General features: G+C 46.7%; 1 protein-coding gene across 1 annotated transcript; it reads left to right on the top strand.

Annotated features, from left to right (window-relative positions):
* The first annotated feature begins 749 nt into the window (after positions 1-749).
* On the top strand, positions 750-3,799 carry LOC311586951 (trafficking protein particle complex subunit 2-like). The gene is made up of 2 exons (XM_084763276.1): positions 750-982; positions 3,219-3,799. Exon 2 carries the CDS (start codon positions 3,255-3,257, stop codon positions 3,675-3,677), a length of 423 nt encoding a protein of 140 aa, XP_084619402.1. The 5' UTR covers positions 750-982; positions 3,219-3,254; the 3' UTR covers positions 3,678-3,799.
* The last annotated feature ends 13,331 nt before the right edge of the window (positions 3,800-17,130 follow it).

The following is a 17,130-nucleotide window of genomic DNA, read 5'->3' on the forward strand; positions in this document are numbered from 1 at the left end:
ATTGTTTAAAAATAAATAAATAAATAAAATTTAAAATTTTTTTCAAAGTGCCTTGCTTTGTTCCTTGTGGGACACAAAAATTATTGTTTATAGCAAATACAAAATGAAAGCTGACATGCCAAACTTCATTAGTCCACCCTATGGCCTCAAGAAAAAAAAGTCAATGCTTCTTCTTTTTTTTTTTTTTTTTTTTTTAAATCAAAAGCAGCTTCTGAATGTTTGTTCAGGAGATATAGTACACCATCACCAGGAAAGTCTCATTTGTAATAAACACATAAAACCTGTGAAGAAACCAGGAGTACACCAGAAAAAGCAAGAGCCAGACATGAAAATCAGCACCACACAAAATCCCCAGCTGATGTGGTCCCTAACATTTTCTCCTATTACGCAGCCCACGAATAAGGCTCGAGGCCACTCTGAGCACAAGGCCTGGTAGTGCAACCTTCATTTTGCTTTCTGGCAAGCTGCGCCTCCCTTGGCATTGTCTCGTCCGCATCTCACGCCAGGAACACCGGTTCTCTACACCAGTGACAACAGCAGCAAGAATGCATGCATTGCAGGCAAAGGAGTGCTGTCAGAGCCAGGCAAGCCCAGCGGGGAACCGACGTCCCATGATGCCCTGACTCAAGATGGCGGCAAAAGTCCTAAACTCAGCCTTGCCCGGTGACGTATGTGCGCATGCCCGGTCGTCCGATAGGCCCCCATCCAAGATGCGGCCAGACCTGGGCGGGGGGGACACATTGCTCTTGGCGCGTTAACGAGCATGCGCAGTCTCCGGTCACTCTCTGCAGCCTGGGCGGGCCGCTCAGTCGCTCCCTGAGAGGCGGGAACGTGTACGCATGCTCAGTGTGCAGCCTCGGCTCTTCGTTGGGTGGCGTTTCCCCAGGAGGTGAACAAGACGTTGAGTTTGGCTCATGGTCGTTCGGCCCCTTCTCCGCCTTCACCACTACTCCTGAACTAGAGAGAAGTCGACTTATGTGAGGTATTTATAGTTGTGAGAATTCCACACTGGGCAGGGTGGCGCTCGCCTGTAATCCCAGCGCCCAGGAGCCCGAGACGATCGCCCTCCAATTCTGTGTGACACAGCGAGACCCTGTCGCAAAACAAAAAGTCGAGAGCCGGACACAGGAAGAATGGGGGCTGTCCAGCGGGAGGCCGGGAGCACAGAGTTTAATCACTTTAATGGGTGTGTACCTTCAGTGGTAGAGCTCTTGCCTAGCACCCGGAAGTTTTGCATTTGGTCCCCAGCACCGGAAATAAGCAGTTAAAAAAAAATAATTTAAAGGAGCACTGTGGCTAAGCCCAGCACTGGAAAGGGAGAGACAGGAGGGTAAGGAGTTCAAAGCCGTTCTGATAATAGTTGGAGGACAGCCTGGGCTTCATAAGACCTTAATTTGTTTAAAAAAAAAAACAAAAAAACAAAATCAAATGGCAACATGCACGGGTTTATTTAATAGACTCTAATTATGTAGTAAGTTGAATCTGTGAGTCAATGAGAGTATTGCCATCGTTGAAAATCCATAAACATGGGTGCCATTCTGTTATACAGTTTATTTATTTACTATCCTTTGACAGTTTCACACATGTGTTATAATGTCCTTTTCACTCCTCATTACCCTCGCATCCCACTCCCATTGAACCTCATCTTCCCAATTAAGTTACCCTTTTATTTTTATGTTTTTATATTTTTTAAATTATTATACAAGGCCGGAAGTGGTGGCGCACATCTCTTATCCCAGTATTCAGGAGGCAGAGGTAGGCGCATCTCTGGTCTACAAAAAGAGTCCAGGACAGTCAGGACTGTTACACAGAGAAACCCTGTCTCGAAAAACCTAAAAAAAGAAAAATTATACAAAACATTAATGTGAGTGCCTGCATCGTATGGTACATGTGTAGAGGTAGAGGACAACTTTGTGGAGTCATTTCTTCAGCCTTTACGCTTTGTTTGGGGTTTGTTTGTTTTGTTTTGTTGGAGACAAGGTCTCACTGTGTAGCCCTAGCTGCCCCGGAACTTGCTTTATAGACCAAGCTAGCTTTGAACTCATATCCTCTTGCCTCTGCCTCCTGAGTTCTGGGCTTAAAGACATGTGCCACCAAGCTGCGTGTGTGTGTGTGTGTGTGTGTGTGTGTGTGTGTGTGTGTGTGTGTGTGTGTGTGTCAGAGAAACCCACTGAGTTTAATTAGGGTTGTCTGCATGAGCATGGGTGAGTATTATTTATGGAGCAAAGACAATTTAACAATGGCTACACCATTGAAGAAAATAACTCCCCTGAACCAGCAGCCGTGACTTGCCTATACCTTTTCAAAGAATGGGTGAGATTCTTTAATTCTTCAGTGATTTTTGAGTAAAAACCTAGGTCCTTTGCAAAAGCAGCCAGTGCTCTTAACCACTGAGACCTCCATTGAAAACCTTAATTCAGGGCTGGAGAGACGCCTCAGAGGTTAAGAGCCCTGCCTGCTCGTCCTGAGTTCAATTCCCAGCAACCACATGGTAGCTCACAACCATCTATAATGGATCTGGTGCCTCCTTCTGGTGTGCAAGCATACATGCAGGCAAAAACATTGTGTACATAATAAATAAATAAATAAATCTTTTAAAAATATTTATTTTAATGTATGTGAATAATCTATCTTAACACACACCCACAAGAGGGCATCTGGTCTCCTCTTCTGGCATGTAGGCTTACATTCAGGCAATAAATAATAAATAAATCTCTAAAAGAAAAAAAAATGGGCGTGGTGACGCACACCTTTAATCCAAGCACTTGGGATCGCTGTGAGTTAGACGCCAGCTTGGTCTACAAAGCAAGTCCAGGACAGCCAAGGCTACACAGAGAAACCCTGTCTTGAAAAAAAAGGGGGGGATTGGGGAAGGGGGCTGGAGAGATAGCTCAGAGGTTAAGAGCACTGACTGCTCTTCCAAAGGTCCTGAGTTCAATTCCCAGCAACCATATGGTGGCTCACAACCATCTACTGTGAGATCTGGTGCCCTCTTCTGGTGTGTAAGCATTTATGCAGGTGGAACACTGTAGACATAATAAGTAAATCGAGGGTAACATTTCAATAAATACAGCTATGTATAGTAGCCAGTGCCTGTAATACCAGCAATTAGGAGGCTAAGGTAGAAGGATTGAGATTTCAGGGCTAACCTGGGCTACAGAGTAAGACCAAAACAAGACAAAAGTTTCATGAGCTGACGCAAGTGTCTCTGTTGCCAGCATCTCCCTATAGGATCTGTACACATACAGAAGACCATGTCTGGAAGCTTCTACTTTGTCATTGTTGGCCACCTTGATAATCCAGTTTTTGAAATGGAATTTTTGCCGGCTGGGAAAGCAGAGTCCAAAGATGAACATCGCCACCTGAACCAGTTCATAGCGCACGCTGCTCTGGACCTGGTCGACGAGAACATGTGGCTGTCCAACAGCATGTACCTGAAAACGGTGGACAAATTCAATGAGTGGTTCGTCTCAGCTTTCGTCACTGCTGGGCACATGAGGTTCCTCATGCTTCATGACATAAGGCAGGAGGACGCAATCAAGAGCTTCTTCACGGATGTGTATGAACTATATATCAAGTTTGCCATGAATCCCTTCTATGAGCCCAATTCTCCTATTCGATCGAGTGCATTCGAAAGAAAAGTACAGTTTCTCGGGAAGAAACATCTTTTAAACTAAATGCAGATAACTTCAGAATCACAGTGGGGTTATATGTATTGTAAATAACTGGATAAAACAGCCTGGCAAACTTTACATGTGTCAGCTTATCTGCATGCCATAAAATTTTTCCTATATTTAAATTTCTCATATTTTCATGTTAGTTATCATCATTAATATTTACTTGTGAACAGTTATCAGTAATTAAGTATTTTATTTCAGCATTTAAGAATAAGCCTATAACTTTACTTATTGAGATACTTTTTTAAAATAGCTTTACTTATGTGTATGAATATATATGAATGCTTTTCCTACATACATATATTTGTGCCTGAAGAGAGCAGAAGAGGGCCTTGGGCATTCGATCCCCTGGCCTACTGAGGGCTATGAGCCACCCATGTGGGTGTTGGCAACCAGTCTGCAAGGGCAGTAACGAGGCTGGAGAGATGGCTCAGCGGTTGGGAGCACTGACTGCCCTTCCAAAGGATGTGGGTTCAATTCCCAGCAGCCACATGGCAGCTCACAACTGTCTGTAACTGCCAAGATCTGACACCCTCACAGACACATACATGCAAAACATCAATGTACATAAAATAAAAATAAATTATATTAAAAATAAAAGAGCAACAACTGTACCAAACTACCAAGGCATCTCTTCAGCCCTTTACTGGGATAGCATTATCTTATAATGTAAAAGTTCAAAAACCAATGTTGGGCTGTGAGGATGGCTCTGTGGTTAAGAACATGTTCTGGCCAGGCATGGTGGTACACACCTTTAATTCCAGCACTCGGGAGGCAGAGGCAGGTGGATTGCTGTGAGTTCGAGGCCAGCCTGGTCTACAAAATGAGTCCAGGACAGCCAAGGCTACACAGAGAAACCCTGTCTTTAAAAAAAAAAAAAAAGACAAAACCCCACGTTCTGTTCTTCCAGATAACCCGAGTTCAGTTGCCTGCACCCCACATCAGGCAGTATAACTCTATTTACATTGAACTCAGCGCCCTGTGGTGGCCTCCGTAGTCACTGTACTCAGGTGCACAGTGTGGGGATCGTGCCTGCCTTGCAAGATGACCACAGCAGTTAAGTAGGTATCCAGTTAACCCTAGCTCCCTGAGTGCCATCTTCTCCCGGCGCCCACACAGCCGATGCCCATGGTCAGGTTGAAGCAGCTTCCTCCCATATCTGATTACATCATCCTCAGATCCCTAGGCCTACCCTGTCATTACTTTTCTGTGACGCAGTCAGGACTCTTAAGTGGAAGATGAAAGGGCAGGGTTCTGGTGCTGGCCTTGTGCTGCCCAGCTCTGGGAAACACAACTCTGGACTGGGAGTCATGGGCTTAGGAACACAGATGCTACCTTCTGGAGAACTGTGGGGAGATGAGACTCAAAGGTAGAGCACAAAACAGAGAAAAAAATCTGAGAGGCAGAGGACATCCAGTGTTTGCTGTCAGAGAAACTGGGATTTGCAATAAACATGCTGATAAGTGTCTTTCCTGCAGGGGGTGCTGTCCATTCATGGGCTCACAGCTGCCTTACTGCGAAGTGGGAAGTCGTCACAGGCAAATGCTGACATGGCCTTTGCCGTGTGTATTTACTAAATTGCTGGCTTGGCTGTAAGCAGTCCCAGACAGATTAAGCAAACAACACTGTTCTTTAAAATTATGAAAGTGCACGTCTCCTACAGCACACCTATAATCATTTGAGAAATCCACCTCCCCAGCATGTCTACCATAGGCTGCGGATGGAGCAAGGCTCAGGCTATAGAAAAAGTCCTGCTGGGACCTGAGGTGGAGAGCTTGCCTCCAAGACACAAGGCCCTGGGTTAGGAAGACGAAAAGAAATGGATTCATACTATCTCCTCCTCCTCTGTTGGGACTGTATTCTAACTCCTGGCCCTAATAGATTTTTTTTTCTCTCATTGATTTTGTGTGAGTATGTGTGTATGCATGTTTGTGTGTTTGTGGAAGCCAGAGTGTTCCTTGGGAACTACCTGCTTTTTCAAATATAAGTTTATTTATGTTGCCGTGAGTAAACATGTGGAGGTCAAGAACCAACTTACGTAGGTGTTGGCTCTCTTCCACTATGCGAGTTCCTGGCAGCCACCTTTATGAAACACGCCGTCACACTTCTTTTTGTTTTGTTTTTCCAGACGGGGTTTCTCTGGGTAGCCTTGGCTGTCCTAGACTCACTTTCTAGACCAGGCTGGCCTCGAACTCACAGCGATACGCCTGCCTCCTCCTCCAAGTGCTGCATGCTTCTGTCTTATAAAGGGTTCTTGCTTTATAGCCCTCATCCCCCCCCCCCCCCAATCCCTGTTTTTAACCTCTCAATTGCTGGGGTTTCAGTTGTGAACATGTTGGGCTTCCCCAGCAGGTTCCCGAGACCACAGATAGTACTTAATAGTGCAATGCATCACACAGACCTTTTTTTCTTCTGTCCATATACAGCCAGGATTAATGTGATTTATAAGCTAGACATACCTAGATGTTAACAGGGCTAGGGAATGCAGTTCCGTTGGTAGAGTCCTTGCCTAGAACTTACCAAAGTCAACCCAATAGACCAGGTGTAGTGGCACCTGGTGTAGACCAGCCTGTGTGTTATCCTAGAATTTGAGAACTGAAGACTGGAGGGTCAAAAGTTCAAGGCCATCCTCAGCTACATAGAGAATATAAGGACAGCCTGGTATACAGGAGACCCTATCTCAAAGCAAGGGTGGGGGAGTGTTAAGGTGGGGGATGGGAGCAGAGTGGGAAAGGTTGCCAATGATAACTCATGAAAAATAGGCAATCCAAGCCGGGCGTGGTGGTGCACGCCTTTAATCCCAGCACTCGGGAGGCAGAGGCAGGCGGATCGCTGTGAGTTCGAGGCCAGCCTGGTCTACAAAGTGAGTCCAGGATGGCCAAGGCTACACAGAGAAACCCTGTCTCGAAAAAAAAAAAGAAAAAGAAAAAAGAAAAATAGGCAATCCTAGCAACATGGCCTCTGTGCAGGTGGTGGAAGAGCCCAGAAGAGGACACCAGAGTCCCTGGGGCTGGAGTCAATGGTTGTGAGTTGTCTAATTGGGTGCTGGGAAGGGAACCCTGGTCCTTCCCAAGGGCTGTGCCGTCATCCCTCCAGCCCCACAACTGGCTTTTTTTTTTTTAAATACATAAGTATAAGTGCTAGGTATCCAAACTCAGATCCTTATACTCCACAGTAGGTACTTTATCAGCTGTTCGTCTGTCTGTCCTTAACCTGTGAGCTGGTTGTGGTACAAGCCTGTACCCTCCTCAGTCAAGCGGAAGCAGGAACATTCAGATGTTTAGGACATCATGGGCTACATGGTAAGACATGATCTCAAAGAAAGAAATGAGAGCAGTGTAAAATCATTTGTAAAAATCATTCAAAATGGGGTGAAAGGTGATGTTCTTTACTTTTTTTCTGTCCCATTTCTCCTTTCACGAGCAAAGGGATGGAAGATCGGTGTAGTGGTCACTATTTGAGACAAGGAAAGATGAGCTTGGCATCCCATGCTTTCGTGGCCCACACGTAGAGTAATGGTCCAAACCAGTGCTGTGGTCCCTCGCTGCCTGGGGGAAGGTCCAGGCTTTCTTTACTCCTCTCCATAGCCAGTCGGAAGCGGGTTCACATGAGGGTTGTGGAAGAGGGTGTGGTTACGGTCTCCCCAGGGGAAGGGCTTGGTGGGGTAGGCGACGAACTCAGGTCTCTTGTGCTCTCCAGTGTCGCGACTTCAGGAAAACATTGAGCATGTTCACTCCCACCCCAGGCAGTGCCACGACGTAGGTGAGTGTCCTCCACATGCGAGCTGAACCCTCCTTGCCGTGGGGGGTTCTCCACGGCTTCTCGACACGGGCCGCCCCACTCGCGGGAGGGTCTGGCCCAGCAGCCGAGGCTTCCAAAACACACACACCATCTTGCAACTATCCGGCTCTTTTTAAAAATTAGATTTGGCCGGGCGTGGTGGCGCACGCCTTTAATCCCAGCACTCGGGAGGCAGAGGTAGGCGGATCGCTGTGAGTTCGAGGCCAGCCTGGTCTACAAAGTGAGTGCAGGCCGGCCAAGGCTACACAGAGAGACCCTGTCTCGAAAAACCAAAAAAAAAAAAAAATTAGATTTATTTTATTTTATGTGTATGTTTTACTTGGTACCCCCAAAGCCCAGAAAAGGGTGTCATCTCTCCTAGAACTGAAGTTACAGACCATTGTGAGCCATATGTGGGTGCTGGGCACCAAACCTGGGCCTTCTGTAAGAGGGACAGTGCTCTTAATCATTGGGCCGTCTCTCTGTTTAAAAAAACAATTAAGTGTGTAAGCTGGGCGTGGTGGTACATGCCTGTAATCCCAGCACTTGGGAGGCAGAGGAAGGCAGATCTCTGTGAGTTCAAGGCCAGCCTGCTCTATAAAGTGAGTCCAGGACAGCCAGAGCTACACAGAGAAACCTTGCCTCGAAAAACAAACAAGCCAGGCAGTGGTGGCATATATATCTTTAATCCCAGTATTTGGGAGGCAGAGGCGGGAAGATTGCTGTGAGTTCAAGGCCAGACTGGTCTACAAAGAGAGAGTACCAGGTCAGCAAGAGCTGTTACACAGAGAAACCCTGTCTCGAATAACCAAAATAAATAAATAAATAAAAATTTAAAAATGTGTGCGCACGTGCGCAGATGTATGCCCATGAAGAGGCCAGAGGTGAATATTGGTGACTTCCTCAATTGACCTTCACCTTATTTTTTGAGACAAGGTCTCTTACCATACCTGGAGCTTCTCCCTACCATTCTTGGCTTCTTTTCCTTTTCTTTTTTTAGCACAGCAAATGTAGATTTATGCAACAAAAGTGAGAAAGAATTTTCCACCGTAGGAGGGCCTCCCAAGGAGGAATGGCTCTGCCTGGCTGGTGCTTCTTTTTTGTTTGTTTGTTTGTTTGTTTGTTTGTTTGACAGGGTTGTTACTAGCTGAGCTATCTTCCCAGTTCCCATTTTTTGTCCATCCGTCTGTTTGTTTGCAATAAGGTGTTGCTATGTAGCCCTATCTGCCCTGGAACTTGCTTTGGAGGCCAGGTTAACCTCAAACCTGTGGTCACCTTCCTGCTTCTGGCTCCTGGGTACTGGAACTGTGGTCTTGAACCACCACATATGGCCAGTCCTCTTTTTCACTTTCTTTTTCAGTCAGGCTCTCACCCAGGTTGGCCTTGAACTTCCTCATTCTGCACTGGACCTGACTCCAACAAAAATTCTCTGTTGCTTTCTCAGGGCTCCTGAGGGCTTAACAGATCATCCTAACTCACACCCAGGGCTTGCTGCTCCCCAGGGCACCTGAATGACTCAAAAGCCTCCACTGCCACCAGGCAAGTTCCCTTCCATTCCTGCGCTTTGGGGCTGTGCCACGGGGTGTGGGGTAGTCCTAGCTCTGTCTCCAGCCAAGCAAAACCACCAAAAGTGAGCGTGGCTCCATCATGTTATTTCTTTCCTGGGGGCAAAAGCCTCCAGGGCACCTGTAGCCTCGGGAACCTGTATCATATCTTTGCTCTCTCTCTCTCTCTCTCTCTCTCTCTCTCTCTCTCTCTCTCTCTCTCTCTCTCTCTCTCGCCTCAAATGTGCTATGTTGCTGAGAATGGCCTTGAGCAACTGAATCTCCTGCTTCTGTCTTCCAAGTCCTGTAATCATCAAGTTGTGTCACTTTGGCCAGTTTTGTCTAGTGCGGGGAATTGAGCCCAGAGCCTCATGCACACTGGGCAAATGCTCTACCATTGTACCACTGTGGCTGTATGCTCACCCTCCCCTGCCCCTCTCCTCTTTGCCTTCCCTTGGCTCTTTTCTTTGGCAGGATTTTGCTATATAGCCTAGGCTAGCAATTCTTCTGCCTTAGCCTCCTAAGCACGGGGGCTAGGGGCATGCGTCATCATGTCTGGCTTGGAGTTAATTAAAAAAAGAACCCTAGCCGGGCAGTGGTGGCGCACACCTTTAATCCCAGCACTCAGGAGGCAGAGGCAGGTGGATCACTGTGAGTTCGAGGCCAGCCTGGTCTACAAAGTGAGTCCAGGACAGCCAAGGCTACACAGAGAAACCATGCCTCCAAAAACAAAAAATAAAGAAAGAAAGAAAAAGAAAAAGAAAAGAAAAGAACCCTAACACTGTTATTCTCACGAAGCGGTTACTCTGAAGCAGCTGGCAAGCAGCAGCTGTACATTCCAGGGACCCAGTGCTTCCCTTCCCAGAAGTTAAAGTCAGCTCCTGTGGTGTAAACCTGAAGTTACTATTTCATTGGTGATGACGTGAGACTGAGATTGTAAACACATTTCTAACCTATGGAAACAAAAAAGACACACAGCTGAGGTGCCTATTTAACACATCAAAGCAGACCTGGGCAACAGGTTCCAGCATCCCCCTCCATCTATCCCCAAACTCTCCAGCCTTTCTCACTTCTGGGCTGCCCTTCCTCTCCCTCCTCCCCGCACACGGCTCAGCTCTTGTCCACTCTGGGCTCTCGAGGATGCTTCTGTCTTTGCCTCTGGCTATGTTCTCCTGTTATCTACAATAAACCTCCTCCACCGCACCTAGGAGCAGTCACAGCCTCCTTTTTATTTCTTTTTTTCCTTCACAGGACAGTCAGGGCTGTTACACAGTGAAACCTTGTCTTAAAAAACAAACCAAACCAAACAAACAAACAAACAAAAAACAGTCAACACACACACACACACACACACACACACACACGGGTGTAGTTGCATACACCTGTAATCTTGGCACTTGGGAGGCAAAGGCAGAAGGATCAGGAGTTCAAAGCCAGCCTGGGCTACAAGAGACCATGTCTCGAACATAAAAAGAGCCGGAAAACAGCAATTTGTATTTTTCTTTTTTATTATTTATTTTTTAAAATTGTGTTGCTTTTGCTGGGCAGTAGTGGTGCACGCCTTTAATCCCAGAACTTGGGAGGCAGAGGTAGGCGGATCTCTGTGAGTTGGAGGCCAGCCTGATCTATAGAGCAAGTTTCAGGACAGCAAGAGTTGTTACACAGAGAAACCCTGTCTCGAAAAACCAGTAAAATAAAATAAAAGATTTGTTGCTCTTGAAAAACAAACAAATAAAAAGATTTATTGTGCCAGGCATGGTGCTGCACGCCTTTAATCCTAGCACTTGGGAGGCAGAGGCAGGTGGATCACTGTGAGTTGGAGGCCAGCCTAGCTTACAGAATGAGTTCCAGGACAGCCAGGGCTACACAGAGAAACCCTGGAGGGGGGCGGTATTTGTCTTATTTTTAATTATGTGTGCAAACACAAATGCAGGCGTCTTCCTCTGCTTCCACAATGCTGGGATTAAATTCATGCACCGTCACATCCAATGTGCTTCCTTACTGGGTTGCATCATGCATTTCTGCAAAACAAGAACCGTATGAGCTCGGCAGTGGTAGTGCACGCCTTTAATCCCAGCACTAGGGAGGCAGAGGTAGGCGCATCTCTGTGAGTTTGAGGACCGCCTGGTCTGCAGAGTAAATTCCAGGACAGCCAGGGCTGTTACACAGAGAAACCCTGTGTTGAAAAACAAACCAACCAACCAAATTTTGTAAACTGGATATGTTGGCATACACCTTTAATCCCAGCATTCGGGAACTCGGGAGGCAGAGGCAGGCGGATCAAGTCCAGGACAGCCGAGGCTAACACAGAGAGACCCTATCTCAACAAACAAACAAACACAGAACAGAACCGTATGGATAGCACTATTATGTCCTGCTGTAACTCAGAGCCTGGTCCCCTGGATCAAGGAAAACCCACCCACCTGGCTGGATTTCGGAACCACTTCTCAAGGTGGCCCTGCTTGGGCAGGATGCCTTGGAGGCTCTCTTTTCAAAGGACTCTTCACGGTTACATTCTAGAGCCGTCTATGGGTGGGGTCCTACCCTCAAGGCACCTTTTCCTCTTGGCCCAATGCAAAGTTGAGGCTTCTCCTTAATTGAGCTAATTTCTTTAATAGTTACAGCACCCATCGTGTCCACCTTGCCTACAGCTTTAACATGCTCTTTCCCTTACCAAATTACATTTTCTTTTCTTTTCTTTCTTTCTTTTTTGTTTTTTGTTGTTGTTGGTTGGTTGATTTTTTTTCTTTCTTTTTCTTTTTTTCTTTTTTTGAGACAAGGTTTCTCTGTGTAGCTTTGGCTGTCCTGGATTCACTTTGTAGACCAGGCTGGCATCGAACTCACAGCGATCCACCTGTCTCTGCATCTCTAGTGCTGGGATTAAAGGTGTGCGCCACCACCACCTGGCGGTTGGTTGATTTTTTTCGAGACAAGGTTTCTATATGTTATCTTGGCTGTCCTGGCCTTGCTTTGTAGACCAGTCTGGCTGCAAACTCACAGTGATCGGCTTGCCTCTGCCTCCCGAGTGCTGGGATTAAAGGCGTGCACCACCATGCCTGGCTCCAAATTACATTTTCACTTACTTATTTCTTTCTTTCTGGTTTTTCGAGACAGGGTTTCTCTGTGTAGCCTAGGCTGTCCTAGACTCACTCTGTAGACGAGGCGGATCTCAAACTCACAGCGATCCACCTGTCTCTGCCTCCTGAGTGCTGGGATTAAAGGCCTGTGCTACCCTGCCCAGCAACTCATATATTTAAATACTTATTCCTTAATTGGTGGGACCGTGTAGGAAGGATTAGAATCTGTGGGCAGCTGGGGACAAGCTTAGACATTTCAAGATTCCTGCCATCCTCACTGTGCTTCCTTCTCTGACTTCTGCTTATGGATACAGGTGTGAGCTCTCACTGCTGCTTCAGCCACCTGTCACCAAGCCTCTGCTTTGCCATTGTAGACTCTAACCCTCTGGAACTGTAAGCCAAATTAAATGCTTTCTCTCATAAGTTCCTAGACCATGGTGTCTTATCACAGCAATAGAAAAGTAACCAAGGGGCTGGAGAGATGCCTCAGAGGTTAAGAGCACTGGCTGCTCTTCCAAAGGTCCTGAGTTCAATTCCCAGCAACCACAAGGTGGCTCACAACCATATGTAATGTGTTCGGACGCCCTCTTCTGGCGGCAGTGCAGGGAGAGATGAGGGAGGGAGAAGGGAAGTACTTCCTTTCCCCGCTTTCAGCAGCCTTTACTTCCCACCCTTGGCTTCTGTCAACACAGCAGCAACTGTAATTTTCCCTATGAGGAAGAGCCCAAGCTGACTGGGCCCTCCTACTGGTCCATAGCTGGGGTCCTCCTCCAAGTCCTCCATCCTGTTAGCCCTACTTCCCAAACGAACCCTTTCATCTTCCCAAGCCTAGAGGCAGTAGCCACCCACTGTAATTACTAATATCCGGGGAATCTCAGCTTCCTTCTGGGCTCTTTCAGCTTTACAGCATCTGAGAAAACAACCCACCTTGAATGTCTTACTGTCCTGAGAAAAACTAGTATAGTCAGTATTTTCCTGTAGACTCTAAATAGGACACAGGGTTCGTCCAAGGAGACACAGTGTTGTAGACTGAATTATTGCTGCCAGTTACACACTAGGACCTTGAACATAGCTTAGATCTGCAAAACCTGACCCCACCCAGCTTGAACCAGGCTTTGGCTAATGATATGTGTGAGGTTAAGTGATGTCTGCCATCAGAAGCTTCCAGAACTGTCACAGGATTTTGCCATTGTTCTTTCTCTCTACCAGGAGCCTGGTGTGTCACCAGCTGTCCCACAAAGGAGGAAACAAACCTCTGTTGCTCAAGCCAAGGAGCCTGTAGAGATGCTTAAAGAGCCACATAAGACCTTGGCATTCTTGCAGAGGACCAAGGTTTAGTTCCCAGCACCCAAACTGGGTAGCTCACAATTGCCTGTCACTCCAGCACCAGGGGATCCAGCTGCCGGGCCTCCATGCTCACCCCAATACACACAGACGCACAGGCACACTCCACTACCATGTTTTAAATGCAAGTAGCTTTTGTTGTTGGTTTGATTTTTTTTTTTTTTTTTTGCCTTGTCACAGTATAAAGGGGCCAGCCTGTTCTAGAACAGTGAGCTCTGGGGACACTGGAAATAAAACACTTGAGTCTGAGATGGGTGAGAAATCTCCTTGCTCCCAGAGTCTGCTCTCAGTAAGTACAAACAGCATGTGGTAATACCAAGATAATGTCGATGACAGCCGGTCTCTGAACTTCTGAGTGATCCTCCCGCATCTGCTCCCCTAGTGCTGGGATCACAGGCCTGTGCTGCCACATCCAGGTCTAAATTATTATTATTTTAAATCGAGGCCAGCAAGATAGCTCACAAGGACCACAGGTTAGGAGAGTGCCACTCCCATATGTGTCCTCTGGTCTCCATATGCAGGTCATGGCACACAAATAAATAAGTAAATGTGACTTTTGAATTTTTTTTTTTTTTGAGACAGAGTTTCTCTGTGTAGCCTTGGCTGTTCTGGACTCACTCTGTAGACCAGGCTGGCCTCAAACTCACAGTGATCTGCCTGCCTCTGCCTCCCAAGTGCTGGGATTAAAGGAGTGTGCCACCTCGCCCGGCTAAATGTGACAATTTTTTAGTGTTTGTTTGTTTGTTTGTTTTGAGGAAAATTCTCCCTATGCATCTCTACTGTCCTGGAACACACTGCACCATGTAGACCAGACTGACCTTGAACGCACACAGAACTGCCTGACTCTGCTTCCCGAGGGCTGGGATTAAGGCACACACCTTTGAACCCAGCACCCAGATATCAAAGGCAGGCAGATCTCTAAATTTGAGGTCAATATGACCTATATAGCAAGGCTAAACAGTGCTACATAGAGACCCTGTGTCAAATAAACAAAAATCACCCGTAATAGTTGTCTCATGGGCCTGGAGAGATGGCTCAGAGGTTAAGAGCCCTACCTGCTCTTCTCCCAAAGGTTGAACTCAGGTTCAACTCCCAGCAACCACATGGTGGCTCACAACATCTATAGTGAGATTTGATGCTCTTCTGGCCTGCAGGTATACATGTGGGCAGAACACTATATACATAATAAAAGTAAGTCTTTAAAAAATAGTTGTCTCACTCACTGGGAATAGTGTGACACATCAATACATAAATGATGGTGATGATCAGGTGTCTGGTCTATATAGTACATCAGATATTTACTATGTCTCTGAAACATGCAATCTCTGCTGTTACTGTGTGTGTGTGTGTGTGTGTGTGTGTGTGTGTGTGTGTGTGTGTGTGTGTGTATGTGAAGCCCTGTGCATGTAAAAATCCCTGTGCTCCATCCCCAGCATAAACTAGGCATGGTGTGTGCACACCTGTAATCTCAGGAGGATAGGAAGTTTAAAGTCAGCAGGGCGTGGTGGCACACGCCTTTAATCCCAGCACTCGGGAGGCAGAGGCAGGCGGATTGCTGTGAGTTCGAGGCCAGCCTGGTCTACAAAGCGAGTCCAGGACAGCCAAGGCTGCACAGAGAAACCCTGTCTCAAAAAACCAAAAAACCAAGAAGTTTAAAGTCATTCTCAGCTATACAGGGAGTCATGTGACCTTGTCAGGGAAAAAAAGGAGGGGACTTTAATGGGCTGCCAATCCCTGTGTTCAGTGGTCTTTGCTCTAGGAGTGCTAGAAATATGCTTTCTCTTTCTAAGCTGGATGAGGTGGCACACACCTGTAATCCCAGCACTCAGGGAGATAGAAGCAGGCAGAAGGCTGTGAGTTCGAAGCCAGCCTGGTCTACAAAGTGAGTCCAGGACAGCTAAGGCTACACAGAGAAACCCTGTCTCAGAAAACCAAAGAGAAAAGAAGTATGTGTTCTGATGGGTAAAGTCCCACCCTTCAGTTCCCTATCACTCATAAAACCAGAGCCCTCGGAGTGAAGGCCACGGCCCCATGGAAAGGGGTAGGGAGGAAGCCAAGGTCAGAACCTCACCAACCGCCAGCTTCAGGAGCTCCTTTCCAGGCATCAGGCTGAGTGCATGCTGGGAAACGGGCTGCCACAGGCTATGCCCATCTCCTTGAAGCTTCTCATCTATTCTTTTGTTTGTTTGTTTTTTGAGACATGGTCTTTCTGTGAGCCTTGGCCGTCCTGGACTCACTTTGTAGACCAGGCTGGCCTCGAACTCACAGAGATCTGCCTACCTTTGCCTCCCAAGTGCTGGGAATGATGGTTTGTGCCACCACGCCCAGCTTGTTTCTCATCTATTCTAACTAGACATATTCTGGACTATTCTCACTTAAGACATTTTTATAAGATCCTAGGTGTATGTGTGTATGCATATACACACATATATATATTATACAAAACCGACATCCACTGACTTTAAGACAGTTCTTTGTAGCCAGGCGTGGTGGCGCACGCCTTTAATCCCAGCACTCTGGAGGCAGAGGCAGGTGGATCGCTGTGAGTTCGAGGCCAACCTGATCTACAAAGTGAGTCCAGGACGGCCAAGGTTACAGAGAAACCTTGTCTTGAAAAAGCAAAAAAAGGGACTGGGGAGATGGCTCAGCAGTTGAGAGCACTGGCTGCTCTTCCAGAGGTCCTGAGTTCAATTCCCAGCACCCACATGGCAGCTCACAACTGTCTGTAACTCCCGTTCCAGGGGCCCCAACACACTCACACAGACATACATGTAGGCAAAATACCAATGCAAATAAAATAAATAAATTATTTTAAAAAAAGAAAAGAAAAAGCAAAAAAAGAGACCTTTGACTATATAACAGTTCTTTGAATGTGTGTGTGTGTGTGTGTGTGTGTGTGTGTGTGTCCATTATTTGTTTTGTTTTGTTTCAAGACAGGGCTTCTCTGTGTAGCTATGGCTGTCCTGGAACTTGCTTTGTAGACCAGTCTGGCCTCCAACTCAGATATCCATTTACCCCTTCCTTCTGAGTATTTTGTCAAACGCTAAAGACAAAGGCAAGTTAGCATACTGAAATGGATGAAGTGAAACGCGCCTGGGTTTTTGTTTGTTTGTTTCTAATTTTTTTCAGACAGGGTTTCTCTGTGTAGCCTTGGCTGTCCTAGACTCACTTTGTAGACCAGGCTGGCCTCGAACTCACAGTAGTCCACCTGCCTCTGCCTCTTGAGTGCTTGAGTGCTGGGATTAAAGGTGTGTGCCACCATCCCCAGCTAAAATTTTTATTTAAAAACTACTTTACAATGGTGTGTGTGTGGTGTGTGTGTGTGTGTGTGTGTGTGTGTGTGTGTGTGTGGTGTGTGCATGTGTGTGTTTATGCCACTGTGTACAGATGCTGAGAGGCCGAGGATGTGCGTGTCCTGTATCACTCTCTCTCACTCCCCTTGAGGCAGTCTCTCATGCAGGCAGTCAGCTTGCTTGAGTGCTCATCCTCTCTTTGCTCCATCTACAGTGCTGGCTCACAGGCCTCTCTGACCATGTCCAACCCTTCCTACGGGTTCCTGGGATTTGAATTGAGGTCCTCATGTTTGTGCACCAAGTGCTCTTATCTGCTGAGCTATTCCCCCCAAGTCCTATCTTTGATATTTAAAAAATTTAAAAGATCATTTTTAATTTCGGGGCTATACACATGTGAGTTCAGGTGTTCTCAAGG

This window comes from Acomys minous (assembly GCF_964271855.1).
Source record: "Acomys minous genome assembly, chromosome: 16".
In the NCBI taxonomy this organism is placed as follows: domain Eukaryota; kingdom Metazoa; phylum Chordata; class Mammalia; order Rodentia; family Muridae; genus Acomys; species Acomys minous.

What these genes read in the sequence shown, in the direction of transcription:
- LOC311586951 (XM_084763276.1), top strand. Translation starts at nt 3,255, where the DNA reads ATGTCTGGAAGCTTCTACTTTGTCATTGTTGGCCACCTTGATAATCCA.